The following is a 19,470-nucleotide window of genomic DNA, read 5'->3' as shown; positions in this document are numbered from 1 at the left end:
AAACGAAATTCGATATATACGGCGATTTTAGCGGACACCGAAGAGCTTATAGGATTGTCAGTAAGTTAGTTGCGATCGTTTTCCTAAATTACACGCGTCGTATTTTTCTTTTCTACCTTGGCTCGTAGACATCATTAAATTGATCAGCGTTTCTTTACCTTTCTAAGAATTTTTGGTTATCTCCACGAGTGTCGGCTGGCTAAGATAGCGTTCGCGTACTGCTCCAGATAATGCGTGAAGAACGCAGGGTTTCGGATTCCTTCTGTTAATGATACTGACGATGATATTGAACGACCTTGAATAATCGATTCCTTAATCATATACGACTTGTATAAGCACTTACCGTTATGAGCTGCTTTGCGCCGTGTTCGACGTACACTTTCGACGACCACGACCTCAGCGACGAAGGGCGGAAACTTGGAGGTGTAGCAGTACTGAAGCACTTCCGAAAAATGGTGTCCCGTTAAGTGCTGCAACTAATGAGCGCCGTCCTACCGGGTAAAATCCGCCACTTTGTTCTGTCGTGACCTTGGATGTCTTGGTGAAAGTCTCGCTCGCACTGTGAACCGCACCCTCGTTGGAGAAGTTTCGCTGCAGCCGAATCGTAGTTAAGCAGGAAGGTCTCGTGTCTAACTCGTTTGTAGGTAGCACTTTTGGTCTTGTCTTGGTGTTGTCCTGCTCTCTTTCTTTTTTTTTTTTCTTCCCAGACTTTTCTTGCCTTTGTCACTTGAATGTCCTTTTTCCGCGCTGACTTTTTCGGTCAGGTAGCTTGATATAATTACGCAGAAAACATGGACAATTTGCAAGTCACCGTGCTAAAACGACGCGCTGAATCATTTTGCATCCTCTGTTCCTTACCAGTCAAATGCTAGCTGGTTTAAAGCGGTACCCAGCGGTTCTGCACAATGACAACGACCTCCTATAGCCCGATGCTCACTGTTCATCACCTTACCTTTAGAGAGTTCAACTTCTCTCTTATTTAAATGTAAATCTGGAAAAATATACTACCAGGGGCAGTCTTCACGGAGACATTACGCGTCTTGTTCGTTCTTGCCGCTGTCCATCCCATTTTTCAGTATTCGATAAGGTAGTCGCGGGAATCACTGGATGGAAAGTTTTTCGGAAGTGAAGCCACAAATAATCGGATAACGCTTCTCGCAGTCTAATTATTACTATTTCTGGGGGAATTGTGGCAGGGGTGTAGGATGGCAAGGGGTGCCTGTTCGCCTCGACAGGGGTAGGATCACGTCTCGAATTAGTCTACCGATGTCTTGAGCACGCGATAGCGGCGTACGCTCGCGGAGCGGCGAAATCGCTTGTCTACGCAGCGCCGAACAACAGGTCGACAAATGGACGTCGGCACGCTACGCGTCGGTCGAGAGTGAATCCCCTTGCGTTTAACCGTTTTGCTTTCGCTGGGTGCAATCCGTTCGTCGTCGATGAAGAAGAAGGGGGGGGGGGCGAACTCGAGATGTTACCGAACTCGTTTCGACCTCTAGAAGTTGCCCGCCGCCGAGCGTTGCCGCCGGAACGAATCGGACGCCGTGAGGAGTTCGCGGGGTGTTGCGTTTCCTCCTTTCCGCGTTGGGTGGAACGTGGACCCCTCCGACGTGCGTAACCCCTCAGGAACGAGGAGCACAGTGAAGTAAAAGCGAGCATAATAAATTGGTAGTCGTCCTTTCTTTCTTTCTTTCTTTCTTTCTTTCTTTCTTTCTTTCTTTCTTTCTTTCTTTCTTTCTTTCTTTCTTTCTTTCTTTCTTTCTTTCTTTCTTTCTTTCGTTCGTTCGTTCGTTCGTTCGTTCGTTCTTTTTGTTAGCGCCGTTTGTCTACTTTCTGTTTATTCCTCCGCGCATGGGACTCAATAGCGAATTGAAGTAGTTCTCGTCCGGACATACCTATACTTGCTATTTACTTTCTAACAGGCTGCCGAAAAGGACGGCTTCCTGGGAGCGGACAACGCTGAGCTGAAACGCCGTAGTACTAAAAAAAAAAAAAAAAAAGAACAGTGACCCTGCATCTCCTCGCGATATTCGTAGTACTTTTACGCCTTCTCTCCATTTCCAAATTTGGAGAGCATGGGTGGAAGCTACTCCGAAATGAAGCACTGCCGGTTAGCAGTATTGTTTTCCCTCTTCCGGTCAACGGTATCTGGAGGCAATCTAAGGCCCTGTCTATGACACCTAGTGGTCCTCGTGCCTTGTTCCCTCTGCCCTTCGAATGCTTTGCTAGGAATGACTCTAAAATGAAAGCGTAATGTCGCACTCCTTTTTTGTTCAACATGGTAACTATTTGGGCTGGTTGGTGCAAATCTAACATATTGAACCAGCGAAAAGACACAGAAACACTAGAAGAGTTCTGTGCACTTCCTTTCTTGTGTTCATTTTTTTCTCTTTTCTTTGTGCGGACGGGCGGTTATAGGTAGAACAGCACGGCCAGACTAATGTTTTGAGAGAACGGACCAGCGAAAAGACGACAAGAAATGCAAGCATTAGTCCTGAACTGATTGCAGCCTGTAAAGAACGGGGGAAGCCTTAACGCGGTAAAGAAGAAATTGGGCATAGGCAAAAACCAGATGTATGCGATAAGGGACAAGGAGGGCGACGTCATCACGAATATGGACAAGATAGTCAAAGTAGCCGAGGAGTTCTATACAGATCTCTACAGTAGCCAAAGTTTTCAGGACCGTAAGGAGATTGACGGTAGGGAAAAACAGTCAGACGTTCCACCAGTTACGAAGGACGAGGTCAAGAAAGCATTAGAAACTATGAAAAGGGGGAAATCAGCTGGAGAGGATCAGATAACTACAGATTTGCTGAAGGACGGGGGGGATATCGTGTTAGAAAAGCTGGCCACCCTGTATACGCAGTGCCTGGTGTTATCGACGGTACCGGAACCATGGAAGAATGCAAACATTATCCTCATTCATAAGAAAGGGGACTCTAAGGACTTTAAAAATTACAGACCAATCAGACCGTCTGTCAAGTATAAGGTATTTACTAAGGTAATCGCTAATAGAATCAGGACAACCTTAGACTGCAATCAAGCAAAGGATCAAACAGGTTTTTCGGAAACGGTACTCTACTATCGATCATATCCATACCATCAATCAGGTGATAGAAAAATGCTCGGAATATAACCAGTCCTTATACATAGCATTCATTGATTTACGAAAAACCATTTGACTCGGTTGAAACTTCGGCGGTGATGCAGGCATTGCGAAATCAGGGGGTAGACGAGCCGTATGTGAAAGTGCTGGAAGATATATATATAGTGGCTGCACAGCAACCATAGTTCTGCATAAAGAAAGTAACAAAATTCCCATAAAGAAAGGTGTTAGGCAAGGAGACACAATCTCCCCAGTACTATTCACAGCTTGTTTAGAGGAAGTATTCAGAGACTGTGGAATGGGAGCAGTTAGGGATAAGGGTAGATGGAGAATACCTCAGTAATCAGCGATTTGCTGATGACACTGCCTTGCTAAGCAACTCGGATGATGAACTGCAAATAATGATTGGTGACCTAGACAGGAAAAGTAGAAAGGTAGGCTTGAAAATCAATATGCAGAAGACTAAGGTAATGTTCAATAGCCTCGGAAAGGAACAGCAGTTTACATTAGGTAGCGAAGTACTGGAAGTAGCAGGCGAATATGTCTACTTAGGACAGATAGTAACCGCAGATCCGGACCACGAAAAGGAAAGAACAAGAAGAATAAGATTGGGATGGAGCGCATTTGGCAAGCACTCACAGATTATGACTAGCAGCTTACCGGTATCGCTAAAGAGGAAAGTATATAAGAGTTGCAGCTTACCTGTACTCTCGTATGGGGCTGAAACGTGGAGCCTAACCAAGAGAGTTCTACTTAAGTTGAGGACAACCCAGAGGGTTATGGAACGAAAAATGGTAGGGGTAACATTAAGAGGTAGGAAGCTTTCAGAGAGGGTCAGAGAAATAACTCAGGTTACCGACATTCTAGTGGAAATTAAGAAGAAATGGGCATGGGCAGGACGTAGTGCGAAGAGAGGATAACCGATGGTCGCTTAGGGTAACAAACTGGATTCCAAGGGAAGGAAAGCGTAGCAGGGGGCGGCAGAAAGTTAGGTGGGCGGATGAGGTTAAGTTCGCAGGGGTCAAGTGGATGCAGCTAGCACAGAACCGGGTTAAGTGGAGAAATATGGGAGAGGCCTTCGCCCTGCAGTGGGTATAGTCAGGCTGATGATGATGATGATGATGATGATGATTGCAGCCTTTTAAGTCTGCAGTGGTCACTTAAGTATGAATCCTCTTCAAGCAAGCCCATTTAATCTTTAACAAAACTGTTACTGATTTGCCGATTCTTATACAGCTACGTTTTTTCTCCTGTTTACAATAGAAATATCTCGAACCTAGTCAAAGCCACCGCAACCCTGGCTCAAACGTGTGCCTGCTTATTGTTACATATGATATGCCTGTACGATTTTCTATGCGAATTGACCATGTTTTCGTTGATACAGCATAACACATTGTCGAAATAACGATAACGGCTTGAAACAAGTTCCGACGGTGCGGAGCCTCCCAACAGAATTCCGTGAGCACTGTGGAATCTGCGCCGCGGAAATGCGAAAGCCTGAGCGTTGCTGCGGGCACACGGTGCATCACGTTTGCCCTCATTGTCATTACCAACTAAATACACCGTCATTATCATCTCTAATGTCATCATTGTCGTTATCAATAATTGCATCGTCATTGTCATTGCTACTATCATCCTCACGGTAGACAATGTGAATTAAGTGTGGTTCACAATCCTGGGCGTGGCGCAGTTGGTTAAAGAGTTCGAGTGGGGATCGGAGGGATGGAGGTTCGGCTCCCGGTGCAAATAGGATTAATTACTAGATAATGACGAGTTAATGTTATGATATCACCAGTACTAAATTGCCGAGTTACGTCATCAGTTTAATTGACCGGACTCCTGCTGACTAAATTTTCGAAATTGCCGCCTAACAGGAAGTGACATCACATTAGCTATACTGTGACGGAAGTGTGTGACAGAATCATGGCCGACAGTATGAGCCGGTTTCGCCTTAAAGGCATTCGTGTTGTGACAGGCGTCTAATTAGGCACTTGCTTGTTTTAGCCACGTATGAGTGGCAGCACGACAACTGAATCTGATACAGCACGCCGAACTTGCAGCAGAAAAATGAAGGGAAAACAGCAACTCTACGAAAATAATTCCAACGAAACACCAAAATGTTTCACTCAGTGACATTCGACATGGTCGCTTGGGGCACGTTCTTTGACGTGTTTTATCGGCACAAGGTGCGACAACGAGTGAGCTAACGTCGATGCTCGTGGTCAGAGCTGGAACCAGGTACGACGGAACTTGTTTCTTCCGACAGGAGGTCGGTATATCTGTCCGACTTTTCCGCGTATAGAAAAGGGCAGTTGTGCGCATTTAAGATAGATGCCTCTTTCTTTTAGCAAACCTGAAGCCAGGCACTGCCATGCCCAGTGCAAATGGGACGTCAGCTTTGTGGCTGTTCGACTGACTTCGAGTTGAATGCCTTTGATTTCCTATATATATATATATATATATATATATATATATATATATATATATATATATATATATATATATATATATATTTTTTTTTTTTGGGGGGGGGGGGGGGGGCTGATGACATGTCTGAATTTTCCTTATATGTCGGGCAGCATCGTTAGTGGAAATTAGTAGACAATAATAGCACTGTTAGTGGAAATTAAGAAGAAGAAATGGGCATGCGCAGGACACGTAGTGCGAAGAGAGGATAACCGATGGTCGCTTTAGGGTAACAAACTGGATTCCAAGGGAAGGAAAGCGTAGCAGGGGGCGGCAGAAAGCTAGGTGGGCGGATGAGGTTAAGAAGTTCGTAGGGGTAAAATGGATGCAGCTAGCACAGAACCGGGTTAAGTGGAGAATAATGGGAGAAGCCTTTGCCTGCAGTGGGTATAGTGAGGCTGATGATGATGATGACTGTTCGACGGTTGTTCAGTCGCGGCTACCCTATCGGGAGTTTGCATGAAGTGATGCATGCTGGGAAATCCGCCATGATGTTGTCGCTGGCAGCAGACGGCGGGCAGCGCAGCTGAGCAAGTGCTTTGTCGTTTCTGACGGTCCACAGAGCAAACATAGGGCTTTTCGGGCGTTGCCCTTACGTGCGTGCAATTGTCGGAAGATTCCCGAGGAACGTACGCCTTGACGCTGTGCTCGAAAAATTGGCGCGCTGTGAAGAATGAAAAGCAGTGCGACGCAGACCTGTTCACGTTACGCGCGAACGACTGGCTGCACTATGTATCTGGACCTGGCCGCGCGTCGACATCGCCGACATTCACGATTTGTAGTTCTGGATACTTTACCGGATTGGCGTCGATCTTGAGTGTGTTGGCCCGTGCGAGCCATTCGCGTCGGCGTCGCTAGATGGATCATTTGCCTTCTCGCACTCGTGCAGACCTCTTTTTTTTTTTTTTTTTTTTTTTTAATTGTGAAGAACCTGCACTCACCTGTCCGATCGCGCCAGCATACTCGACCATGCATGCAGGCTGTGTGGCACTGCCATGCTGCGTCCGTCATCTGCTGCCAATGACAACATCATGGTGGATTACCCAGCATGCATCGCTTCATGCAAGCTCCCTATACAACCTTTACTCTATGTAGCTGCCCAATAGATCTGAGGAGTGTCTACAGCATCCATACAATCTACGGCACAGCTGGACCGATTCTCATTTACTTACCAATAGATGGTTCTGGCGAGGCCTGTTTTTTTTTTCTTCTTTTCTTTTTCGATGTACTTAGCCCTGGGTCTGCGGAGTACTCCTGTCCAGGATGTAGCAAGTTCTTTCTCTTTTTTTTTTTTTTTTTTTGGCCAGTCTGACCCCTCTCAACGTAAATTAGTATTTGGAAGAATTTCTCACCTGGAGTTTTTTGTTGTGTGAGGTCCAGAGTTATGCCAGACACTTTGTGCGGAATTATATCGGTGCTGTCACCTTAGTTTTTCTTCTTTTTAGTTGCTGTAGTTTTCACGTGAGCTGCGGTGCAGGTAGACCGATTACTGCAAAGGTTGACACGAGCTCTCTCATTAACTACAATGGGTGCAAAATGGTCAACACGTTTATTCGCTAAGCAGTTAATTGCGAGAGACCCGGCGGTATGTGTGTGCATCAGCAATGTTGCTGTAAAAGCCGTACTCGGATGGAGACGGATAACGAAGGAGGTTGCAAAGAACGCACGCAAAAAACAACAGGAACAAAGCGGCACTATAGTGCCATACCTTCATAAGCTATTGCCACGGTGTAAGATAAGTTTATATTCTTTCAGTGTGGCTATCACAAGGACGGAAACAGATAGCTGAGAAATCCGCTGCAAAGGTAGTGTTTATTTTTTGTTGCAAACTGTGCTAGATTTCTGCTTTGTTGAAGCCCAAGAGCAGTAAACGACGAAACTGCGGAAAGGCGCGAGATGCATCGCACCGTGCAATACGTTCAGCGCACGTGCACGGGACACGTGCAGTGCAGTGGCGTTCCGGATCCCGTTCTTGTGCGGCCAATTTTTCGCAAGGCCCGAACAGGTAGTGAAGAAATGAACTACTGTCACGAAAATTGGTTTCGAGGCTCAGTTTCGTCGAAGCTGGTGCTGTTCGTTTTTTATTATTATTTCCCACTTATATAATTTTTCTTGAAATATACTGGATGCAGGGTCCTGAAAAATCTGCACGATGCTGCAGGGTCGATCGCGACCAAAATTATGTGCTTTGAGCAAAAATAGTGCTTTTCTTTTTTCGTTGGCGGCATCTCTTATGGGTCCTTTCGGTGGTTGAACAGTATCTCCGTTTGTGCTGTAGCCGGTGGACGAGCGATAGAGAGTCACGAGCCAAAGAATTTCTCAGAAGATAAAGGAGATCGACCCGTGGCTCTGTCGTCTTAGAAGTTTTCTTCGGATCTCGGATCCTCACCAGCCTTTTGACGGGTGCAATAAATGTTATTTCTCTCTCTCTCTCTCGGATCTTCAAAAAAAAAAAAAAAATAAACTGCAGAAATCGCATCGGAAAAAATATTATGGGAAAGCATTAGCGCTGCCACGACGTTTTATAATTTCTACAATTTGAAGTAAGAGCTTCACTACGCCATGTATCAACCAAGGTCAACCTGGGCGTCCCCCTGACCTTCAAAGAGCCAGAGGCCACAATGTGGCTATACATCTTAACCATAGTGCCACCTATGGTGCACCACCACTTCGCCTTTGACCGTGACCTGTTGCCATTTGACGACAAATACAGCATCACATGTTCCCATCTTGCAGTTTAGGCGCCCAAGACTCCATAGTCTCGTCAATTTAATCGGTGCAAAACCATGTCTGCCCATGTCTAAGCTTAAGCTTAAGCCAAACCGAAGCAAAACAAAACAAAACGACGCTTTTGCTTTGCCTAACTAGTTTAGCAGGGTTTAACCTTAGTCATCTTTGTATTTTTGTTTGTTATTATAGTCATCATGTCTATTTATTTATAATTTTGTTATTTTTATTTACCGCTATCAATAGTTATTATCATTAATTATTTCCATTTCAGTAATAATTTAAATTATAATTATCACTATAATAATTTTTCATGTTTGGTATTATTAACTATTATTGGTCTACAAGAAAGGAAAGGCGCAGTATCTGTCACAAGGCGCCCGTGGGCTGTGCGATGTGAATTTATGCTAAAGATTTTCGGGGTACACCACAGCGCACCTGTCATAGCTTAATATTTGCCTCACTGTATCGCAAAAATGCTTAAATAGCTGCGCTCAAATTTCGTATTAGGGAGTAACGGGATCATCCTTAGAATTGCTGGGTTACGCCTCCTTAAGTGGCATTTTGGGAAACATGTAGATGAACTCTGACATTCCGTCCCGCTCCACGTTACTACGAAGGGTAAGGAAAAAAGATTTTTGAAGTCGCGAATGCTTAGTTGCGATATGTTTTTTTTTCTTTTTTTTTTTTTTTTCAAAAGCTTCCACGAAATGCTGTATCAGCACGTCGTCAATTCTAAAAAAGTTATTTCTTACGAAACAAAGGGGGTGACAGCAATGCAAATAAAGCTTCTGAAAATTTCGTCTTTTTCACTTCACTGAGCTGTAGTCGATAAAGTAAAAACAAAAAGTGCTTTATGATCTGTCTGTCGTTATTTGCGTCAATTCGTCGCTTCACCTTCATTGCCATGAACTGTGTATACGGGGCTGTTTTAAACTCCCATGAAAAGCAAAAATAAGGCTTTCGTAATCTGCGCGTGTTGAGAGGAAATTTCCGACCGACGGCTTGAGAATATGTATGGTCTTCGCCGTGTTTTCCCCTCACTTTTCGCTAGCAGTAGCTTCTGTGAATCATGCGGAAACAGAAATCGAATCAATGCAAGCTGCCTCTTTTTACTGGTATAGCTGTTTACGACGTCTTGTTCGTTTGAGGATTTTATGACGAACAGTTGAAAGGAGACGCCTTAGCAGTTGGGGGAAAAAGCTAGTTGCTTCAGTATTTTGCAATTGTTTTCTGTTTTACAAGTCCATTATGTGCGCTCATGGCCCTAAGCAACGTAGCCTTTCTCCACCGTTGCGAACCGTTGGAGCGGAGCGACGGAAGCCTAGAGGAATCGAGGAGGTTCAAGCGCCTCTCAAATGCCAGTGTAGAGGGGTTCGTTGTATGCGCCCTCTACTTGCTCTTTCTTGCAGTCTCCCTCTCTTGTCTATTTCCCTCTTTTATTCGGGTCGTCTGGGTGCCAACGTTTCATTATTATTTTTCGTTGTTCACTCACTTTTGATTTCGTAGCTTTGTTGCTTGTGGTAGTTCCAGCCTCGCTAAAGGTTTTAGCGACGCTTCCCTTTTTTCTTTTTCTTCAACTTTTTTGTGCGGTCACCTCTACGGAACTTTGGAACATCGCTGAATAAATAATGCGGGCGAAAGCGAAAATTGATATGAGGGATCGAAAAGGCAAGGTATCCCTCAAGTTGTCACTTCTTCGGATGCGGGGCAGTGAGTTGTGGTTGTTCTCTCCTCCTCCTCCTCCTCTTCCTCCTCCCCTCTTTTTTTGTTTTCTTTCAACGGCGACTTGAGCGCTGGTCTTCCTGTTCTCTCATGGCTTTGGATTTATAATTTGCGTTATCTTTTCTTTCGTTTTGAAAGCGTATACTGTGCGGGTCGGGAATAGAAAGCGCGGTAGTCTTCAGCTTTGCGGTGCCGGCGAATTTGCGGTGTCGATTGTCCCGTGTTATGAGAAAGGCACCGCAGGCGGGGCTGCCCAGTCTGTCGCCCCATCGTGGGACAGACCGATGAACCCATTCGGGTAAGTGATGAACCGGACTTTGGCGCCGGGTTCACCATGCTAGAAATGCGCCTGTCAGACCTACCCGCAGCGTAGTTTGACGGAATGGGCGAACAGTACGTGTTCATTGGTTGAATAGTAATGATAAAGGGGACAGTCTTGCCTAAGTAAACTAGGTAGAGTTTTAATAATCCGATAAATTGGCGACGACGATCGAGTGCCATGATTAGCGGGCTGTTTGCTTTTGGCAAGATGTGCGAGACCCTCTGATTACGGGGAATGTACGGGTCTTTGCGGATGCTATACCATCATCAACGATCGAAAATTTTTTGAGATCAATGAAATGTTCCTGTGTTATCCTCGAGATGTGTCAGCGGGATTCGGCAAGTGATAGATACTCCGCCTTTTCTGTAAACCGCTGGTTGCCTTTGATGCTTTCAATGCAACGCTGGTTGTGTTCAAGAAGGGGCGCGTACCCTGTTCTGCAGCAACGCTCAGGCATTCGCATTTCTCTACTGCAGTTTCCGCAGTGCTGTCGGAATTTTTCACACTGAAGTTGGTTGATTACCTCTATTTACGTGCTTTCTAACCATTCCCACCCATCTGCGCATGCAAATCACGCCCTTTTTAGAGCTCGTTCACATTCAAACATTTCAAATTTCCCGCTACCGGACGTTAGGCTTACGTCACCGGAAGTCGACTACCACGTGATCCAATTTGGACGTCGCCATACCCTTCTCTGCTATTTCGACGTCTGATTAACTTAATTGCCTTTAATGAATTATTTACCCACATCTACCCCCCGATTTCCCATGCGACATTTTTTTTTTTCTGATGCAACCATTCTTTTTCTTATTAACTCGTTCGTTCGAACGTAATCGTGCGGACAAGCTCATGATGACACGAAACCGCAAATATAGCCATATACAATACTTATGCATTGATAAGCACTCACTCAGGGAGTGCGAATCTGCTTAGGTCCCGGGTCTCCACATGTTTTTGTAAGCGATCGCTGTCGCCTTCCCGACCACTGCTGCTGCGTTTCGATGGAGGCGAAACGAAGAGGCGTCCGTGTGCTGTGCGATGTCAGCGCACGTTAAAGATCCCCAGGTGGTCGAAATTACTCCGTAGCCCTCCACTACGGCTCCTCTTTCTCTCTTTCCACTTTCTCTCCCACCTTCCTCCCTTCCCTTACGGCGCGGTTGAGGTGTCGACAGAAAACAAGTGAGACAGTTACCGCGCCTTTCCTTTCCTATAAATAAATCAATCATTTTTTTTTTTTTTAAATCTGTCGCCTCCGGTGCAGTTCCTTGAGCCCTCCATAGCTCCTGATCCTTTGATGCGTCGATGCTGTCGCTGATGCAGGACGAGGATTGTCTGTCTTCTTCCTCAGACAGTGAAAGATCTGTGGCTTCAAATTTCTCCAAAAACACTTTTAAGACGGAAATTGTCCTTTAAGGGAAGCGAAGAAGATTTGAGTGGAGGTGGAAAGAGACGAGCAGTAGTAGAGAGCTGCGGAGTAATTTCGACCACCTGAAGTTTCACTGACATCCCACAGCCTCTCCGTTTCGCCTCTATAAAAACGCAGCCGCCGGCGGTGGCGTTTGAACCCGGGTATACTCCGGTACAGTAGTCGGGCATCGAACCACTGCGCCACCACGGCGGAGCTGCATTTTTGTGCAAGTTGATTTTCTGGAGACTGGAAGGCGCAGTATCTCGCTTCTCACCCACACTTGTCGGAGGTGCATCTATTGTCGGTTTGAATCCGTATAGTTTCCAGCTTGGCTAAATTAAATCATCATCATCATCATCATCATCATCATCATCAGCCTGATTATACCCACTGCAGGGCGAAGGCCTCTCCCATATTTCTCCACTTAACCCGGTTCTGTGCTAGCTGCATCCACTTGACCCCTGCGAACTTCTTAATTTCATCCGCCCACCTAACTTTCTGCCGCCCCCTGCTACGCTTTCCTTCCCTTGGAATCCAGTTTGTTACCCTCAGCGACCATCGGTTATCCTCTCTTCGCACTACATGTCCTGCCCATGTCCATTTCTTCTTCTTAATTAAATTAAGTTATTTAATTAATTAATTAATTAATTTAATAATTTAATTAATTAATTTAATTAAGAAATTAAATGATGGATGCTAAATGCGAGGCGCAAACTACGGTTGAGTCAAATCATGCACTTGTGTGCCGCTTTTCTCAGTTTTGGGCTACCGCGAGGGCCTTTGGCCGAACGAGCTGTGGACGGGTCCCTAAAATCAGACTTTCCAACGAGCGATGGAGAAAAATCACTTCGCCTCGTTTTTTTTTTGTTTGATTGTTTTCAATAGCTTTAAAATTGTCTTATTAACTCGCCCTGAATAATATACGGTGCGCGATACTTTGGCTTTTTCTGCCGCTTTAGTTTAGGTTGGAGTTATTTTAATCATAAATCGACCACGCTGATGAAATCGCCTAATTTCGACGTGCTCTAGCTGTGTCTGTCTTTCGTCGCGTACATGATGGGCTGCTGCTTCCTTTATTTTCCCCTGGCATGAAATACTTGGTTATATCACGATATTGGACTGTCGTGGCAGCCTCGCCGTTCAAAGCCTTCGGCTAAATTCGAGAGTAAAAGACGTGCCGGAACACGGTTCCTAAGGGCGGCAAGATGTGTCGGGTGACCGCGTGTTGTTCGAGAACAATTTTGTCTCTTGGTGTTTTATCTCACCAGAGAAGACCGGGCAGCGAATTACTTCAGAGATCGCGTCCGCATGGTGACGTGCGTTTATTATGGTATGTTGATGGGCGTACTCAGTGGTTTTGTCAAGTGAAACTCGATATTTTTTGAAGCATCCTCACTTCGTACGCCGCGTTGGGAAATAATCATCGCAGGGAATCGTCGCGATTTCTTTGTCGGTCTCTTCGCTTTTTTTTTCTCGCCTCGCCTTTTCAACGTTGACAGTGTTCGTTGTTACATAATAGTCATTCTATAAGGTTTTGGCGACAATTATTTTGGCATGCCTGGAATCCCGCACCCTCTTGCATGTTTTCTGCATAGACTACTACATTTACACGTCGCCTTCAAGCCCAAGCGCTTATATATGTATTGCTATAGCGAACTCGCCGGACAGTTCCACTTGTGGCGTAAGACTCTGTAACCTATACTGTTGGCGTGTTGACTGTATGCGCTCAAAATACTAACGTTGGTCGCTTCCTGAAAGACTCCTTTGAGGAGTGACTGCTAGGCGCTTGCCCGCACAGTTGGAAAGCTTTCCAGGCAGTGCTGGCGTTTTAACGCTTGTTGAGCCACAGGGCACGCGATTGTGATCCAAGTTCCCGTGCCTGTATATATTAAGGCGAACGCCTTTAATTGCTCATACTCGCGGTCATGACCCTGTCCGCCCGGTTAGAGTCATGCAGTGCCGGTTTCGCACTGATATTTTCCGACCGATCTCGTTGCGCAGGTGGGCCGTATCGGCTGTGATGACTCGGCAGAACGCCGTACCTTGGACAGACACCGACGGTCTCGGTGGAGACGACGTTGAAATTGACGGGACTGCCGCCGTGACGGCCCTCGTTCCCCTTTGGGACATGTGCAACCACAGCGACGGCAAGGTACAGGATGAACCCACCCTCTCTTTCACTCACTCCTCCTCCTCTTCGGTAATTATGTAGCTTAAATGAAATATCGTGCAACCCGCTGTGGCCCTCCGCGGTACCGGCAGACAAAAAAGCAAAGTGTTTCTGCTTTAACGAGAATCTGAATGATCTAGGTCTTGATGAAATTTATATTCACATATGAAAAAGGAAATTATGTTTACACACGCATGCAGATCGTAAAATTGTACTCGGGATGATTCCAGAAAGTGACTAACTTCAAGTCATTTCAACCACTGCTTTCGAAGAAAAAAATCAGTACACATCTGTAACACCCTTTTCATAATGAGCTCTAAAGTGGCATATATCAGCATCAAGTGCTTTTAGCTCCCGCTGTAGGCGACTTTGTGGCGTTGAGCTCAAGTCGAGAGCCGTCATCCGGACACAGAAACAGGGTCATCCGGTGAGATTTAACGAGACAACTTCTCCGCTCTCTAAGCCCTCATACAGGACTGGCATGTGTCGCAGAAAGTCTGTCTGCATCCCAGATTGTGCTCTGTGAATTGGGAAAATTGCCATGCGACCTAGTTTGAGTATAAAATTTGGCCTTCTGACCGCCAAATTTTGCCTTGGCGCGAATTGACCAAAATTAGTGTGCTACCTGATTTAAGTATGACCAATTCAGTGGTGCCTCCAAATGTAGGCGCCCTTGTGCTGTGCGATGTCAGTGCACGTTAAAGAAAGAAAGAAAAAGTGCTGGCCCGTACTTTACATACTTCTTAAAGGCACTGACTTCACTTCAACCCGGTAGGGTCGTAAATCTTAGCTTGAACACACGGTATAAAATACAAGCATAAAGAAGTAAGTAAAGACAATGAAAAGAGTTAAAACTAATGCTGTTGTCGTCGCGTAGTGAGTGAGATACTATATGTCCCATAATTTCTCCAGGTGCGCTGCTGTACTTACAAGTACATGGTAATGCCGAGTTGCTCCATTCGTAGCAGTATACCGCACCTCGGGCAGTTTCTCATGTACTATACACGGAACCTCTGGATCTCGTGCACACCCTGGAGACTATTTTGCATGAAAGCGGATTTGCGCGTGCTGTCCTCGTTGGGACGATGGCCGCCGCTAAGAGGGAGGGGTGGGGCAATGGAGGTTGGACACTGCTTGTCACTCTCCATGGCTTCTCGGCTAACGCAGCGTAGTCGGTCGATAAACAAATGGGAGCCGCGGGTTAATGCAGCGCGAACCGGCGCTTAAGCGTTTGTTTTGGCGACGCTCAGCGGCGCGCGAGGGCACGGATTGCTGGGGATGAGGTAAACACGCTCGCTGCAACCCTCCGCTGTTCACGCCATGAACTGCGCAAGCGGCGTAGCCTGGAGGGCGTTTGGTGGCGTTGCCTGCAGAGTCTTGAAACGCGAGGGGGCAAAGCATAATTTGTAAGGTAACTCATGCTTTAAAGAGCGCGAATTACCTAAGCGTGAGTTACCTCATGTTCAGTTCAGTCGTTCAGTCGTGTCCGACTCTTCGTGACGCTATGGACCATATCACGCCACGCTTTCTGGTCTCTCACTATCTTTATAACATCACATAACTTCATCTGCAGCGCCTCGAGGATGCCATCTAACCATCGCGTTCGCTGCCTACCCCTTCTCCGGTGACCCTCAACCTTTCCCAACATCAAATCTTTCTCCAGCGACTCCTCTCTTCTCATCAGATGACCAAAGTAGCTGAGCTTTAACTTCAGAATTTGACCCTCCAATGAGCAGTCAGGGTTTATGGTGGACAATATCGACTGATTTGATCTTCTGGCCGTCCAAGGAACTCTCAAGAGTCTCGGCCAGCACCACAATTCAAACGCGTCAATTCTTCGGCGGCCAGCCTTCTTCACAGTCCAACTCTCGCATCCATACATCACAGCTGGAAAGACATGCATAGCACGAGTTATACGGATCTTGGTCGGCAGGGCAATGTCTCTGCTCTTTACTAGGCGGTCAAGGCTAGCCATGGCTCTCTTTCCCAGAAGCAGGCGTCTCCTAATTTCATGGCTGCAGCCTCTTCCGGGGTAATCTTGGAGCCCAAGAAGAGAAAATCTGTCACAGCTTCCACTTCTTGTCCCTTCATGCTCCAAGACTTGATAGGGCAAGACGCCATGATCTTTGTATTTTTGATATTCAGTTTAAGCCCAAACCTCTCATTCTTACCTCATGTTACCTAAAGAGTTACCTAAAGAGCGCAATGTGCTATCTTTGAGCTCGGAGGCTCTTGGAAATATTGGCAATGCGCTGTATACTGCTCTCCGGAGAATACAGTGAGGCCGCTTTTCACATGTGTTTAGAGCTGGCGATCGGTTGGTGTATGACTGCTTTGTTGCCCATTGAATAGTGCTGATGCACACGGTCGCGGCTGGTTTAGGCCAGGCTTCGTCCGAGCTTTGCTTTTATTTTAGGCTCTGTGAGGACGTGCATCGCATGGTCGTGAGGAACTGCTTTAGAGTATCGTAGTGGTGGAAGCGAAGAGCAGTCGGAGACGGGTCAGTTTGCTGGTGGATGTAGTCAGAATGATGAAATGTTTACTAGCTTTACGTCGCATCTGGCTGTATAGCAAATACTGCCGGACTCCTGACATCAGAAGTTTTACTGCCCGTGAACAGTTCACTAAGTAGGATTGCTTAGGGCGCCCCTGATGTTCCCGATATTAGGTTAGGCAAGGAGGACGGTTCTTTTCATTTCCGACAATTAGCGTTTGACTGTCGCTGTATACGGCCGGACGTAATGTTTGAACACAAATTCTACAACCTGCGGTCCGGACCAAGTGTATAATGTCGTGCCTCGTTAGTACGGACACTTTGGGTTCAAGAGCAAAATTTCGCATAAAGTGACTCGTCTGTTTTCTTTGCGATGCGTTAATCGCGAAGAAAAACGTTAAAAAAAAATACACACGTTGGGATTACGGTCGGCTTTCGTGCTTAAGGATGGCAGTGAAGTTTAAATTAGATGATTTTAGGAACACAATAATGACTTAAAAAGAAAAAAATGTGTGGTGCAACCAATTGCAGCAATTGATGAGTCTAGTGGTCTAGGATAACCTACCTAATGGCGTACCATGGATAAACGAAACTTAGCAACTGTTCACATGCATTACATCAGCGCTGAGTCGGCTGAAAACGACCGAATTTGTCTTTCTGTTTTGCACAAGCCGCAGAGCGTTTTATTTGCTGCCATTCATGTACACAATACGGAAAAGAGTAACTTCGCGCTGTAAAGCCTCAAACCAATAGGAAAGGGGTCATCTCGCCGACGTTTACACTTTTTAATTGCGCTCCTCAACTAGCCTGCTCTCAAAATTAAAAAAAAAAAAAAATGAAACATCGAGATGGGGAAGTAGAGATTTTACTTTCGTCAATGTCTATATTAACACGACTGAAAACGTATGAGCTTCAATGAACTGTACATTTCACCCAGTCCGTTGTCCGGACGGCGAGCTTTCATATTAACGAGGCATAAGTACATTGAAAATGTTTGGTCTACAGAAAAATTGCCCACAATTCGACTCTTTCATATTATCGGGGCTCGTACCAACGAGGCACGTGTGGACCTTCGTACAAAAATGGGGTTTGCTCCTCAGTCACTCCGTGTGGCCCTCGTAACGCATTCCCAGTGTTCCAACTCTTGAAGATGTTCTACTCGGTATACAAGGGGTGCACGGGCCATGTAATGTAGATGTATCGATCTATATACGGCCAGCATTCCTCGTTTTGAGAAGTATCGTCTTCGTCCTCGATTAGCTGATTTGTGGAAACGCCGGAAGCGAATGCCATTTCTTTCAGTTGCGACTGCGAGCGGTTACATCCGGATCCAGCATTTCCACTAATCAGGCGAGGGTGAAGACACCACTCTCAATACGATGCAACATTGGAATGCGAGGTCAGGTGTCTCCAGTGTCACAGATGTCCGCCGCCTTTCATCGCGTAAAGTGACGGGTCGCGAATAGTCGAGCGGACAAGTACAACACTATCGCCTTCCCTGTGTCACCGCTGGCTGAGTGCGTGGTAGAGTCCTGTGTTTTCGTAATGAGTCGCGGTAGAACCCATGCGCGTGACGTCATCTCGACGAAGCGTGAACGACAGCTTGGCAATGAACCTCTGTTACCGATCGAACGCGAGCCGTATTATTTCGTGGAGAAGTGCGTCAGCACTGATATTCTGGGGCCTTGCACCCCCTGTTTATTACTTTTAATTGCCGAACTAATAGAAGAAAAGGGCAGTCGGTAGGTGCGGAAAAAAGCCCAACGACGTTTACGAGCGCTATGGACTTCAATGATTTACATCCCTTGCAGTTGACAGGTGTCCGCCAATGTCTTTCCGTTTTTCTTTTGCTTTTGTGCCTTCTGTACCGTTCATTTTTCTTTCACGTTTCTTCTTACTTGTATGTTAGCCTTATGAATCCTATTGAACATTAAGCGTGCATTTTTTTTTTAGTATTATATTTGCCGATAACAAAGTTCATGTGGGCATAATGAGGTTAGCAGCTGCATTCTCGCCGGTTCTCGAAGATATGGTTTTACAATTGGTTTGGTTCGTGGGGCTTAAAGTAGGAGGTGTAGGGTTGTAATAGGAGGATAAATGCATTACCCCCAGGGGATGAGGGATTAATCGCGTACGCTACCGAGCGCACGTCGATCACTACGGGCCGTGCTCTTGGGAACAAAACAACACGTGCTGATAACAAAGAGGCACTTATTGCTGAAATAACAACGCCAGCTAGCAATAAAACACGCTATTGAATCTAGGTCGCCCGACTCACCAGCAAGGCTACAGGGCGAATGTTCACCCACGTTAGGAAAGGCGACACGCGAGGATGCGTCCGCTCGCGTCGAGGGCCCCCGGCCGAAGAGAACTAGCTTTCAGGCGTGCGCAGTGGGGAAGGCTCCCGTGGCTCTCCAGCTGCCTTGACGCTGGCGCTAGTTAATGTTAACCACCAATGCTGACCCCATTTCGCGATAGCTAGAATAACTACCGCGGGGGAAAGCCGACTTTAAAGGCGACGATGGGAGATCGTTCTCCACAGAGGCTACTTTGAAAAATATTTTTGAAAAAAGATTTGATTTTTATTTTAAGAAATCACATAGCAATTTTTGAGTTGTTACAATAAAATGTTATGCTTCTAACTATATCCATTCCGAAGGTAAAGCCAAATTTCTAACTACCTGTGCATTTTGCAGTTTCGGTTGACACATACCAAAATATTTTTTCCACGTTTTCTCGGTCTTGCCATTTTTCCACCTTAAAGGGACACCAAAGACAGCCAAAGATGGTATGAAAATCTAATAAACTACATTTGGTGACACTGTCGCCGCATATCCGGCAGCAAAAAATCGAATAATTGCTGAGATATTGCGATAAGAAGTTGAGGTTTTTTCTTATTCCCGCCGGTCGAATTCAAACTGTGGCCTCCAACTACGTAGTTGGAGTTGAGTGACGCACAATATGACGCAAGCGGAGACTCCGTGATAGCTAGCGAGCCGGCGCGGCCCGCGGCGTCGCATCCCTCAAGGGCCAACATGGCAACAGCGTACTC

The 19,470-nt window shown here is 46.1% G+C and overlaps 1 protein-coding gene across 1 annotated transcript in view; it reads left to right on the top strand.

The window, feature by feature from the left end:
- The window catches only part of Setd3 (SET domain containing 3), a 110,147-nt gene that overhangs the window by 62,010 nt on the left and 28,667 nt on the right, over window positions 1-19,470 (top strand). Inside the window, exon 9 of the mRNA XM_084583147.1 lies at window positions 13,756-13,906. Coding sequence (XP_084439273.1) covers window positions 13,756-13,906 — 151 coding nt within the window. The remainder of the gene's footprint in view (window positions 1-13,755; window positions 13,907-19,470) is intronic.

The sequence above is a fragment of the Amblyomma maculatum genome, chromosome 11 (genome assembly GCF_055883805.1).
Source record: "Amblyomma maculatum isolate TAMU_Amacu chromosome 11, ASM5588380v1, whole genome shotgun sequence".
Lineage (NCBI taxonomy): Eukaryota > Metazoa > Arthropoda > Arachnida > Ixodida > Ixodidae > Amblyomma > Amblyomma maculatum.
The sequence above is the reverse complement of the archived record's forward strand: the minus strand, read 5'-3'. Positions and strand labels throughout refer to the sequence as shown.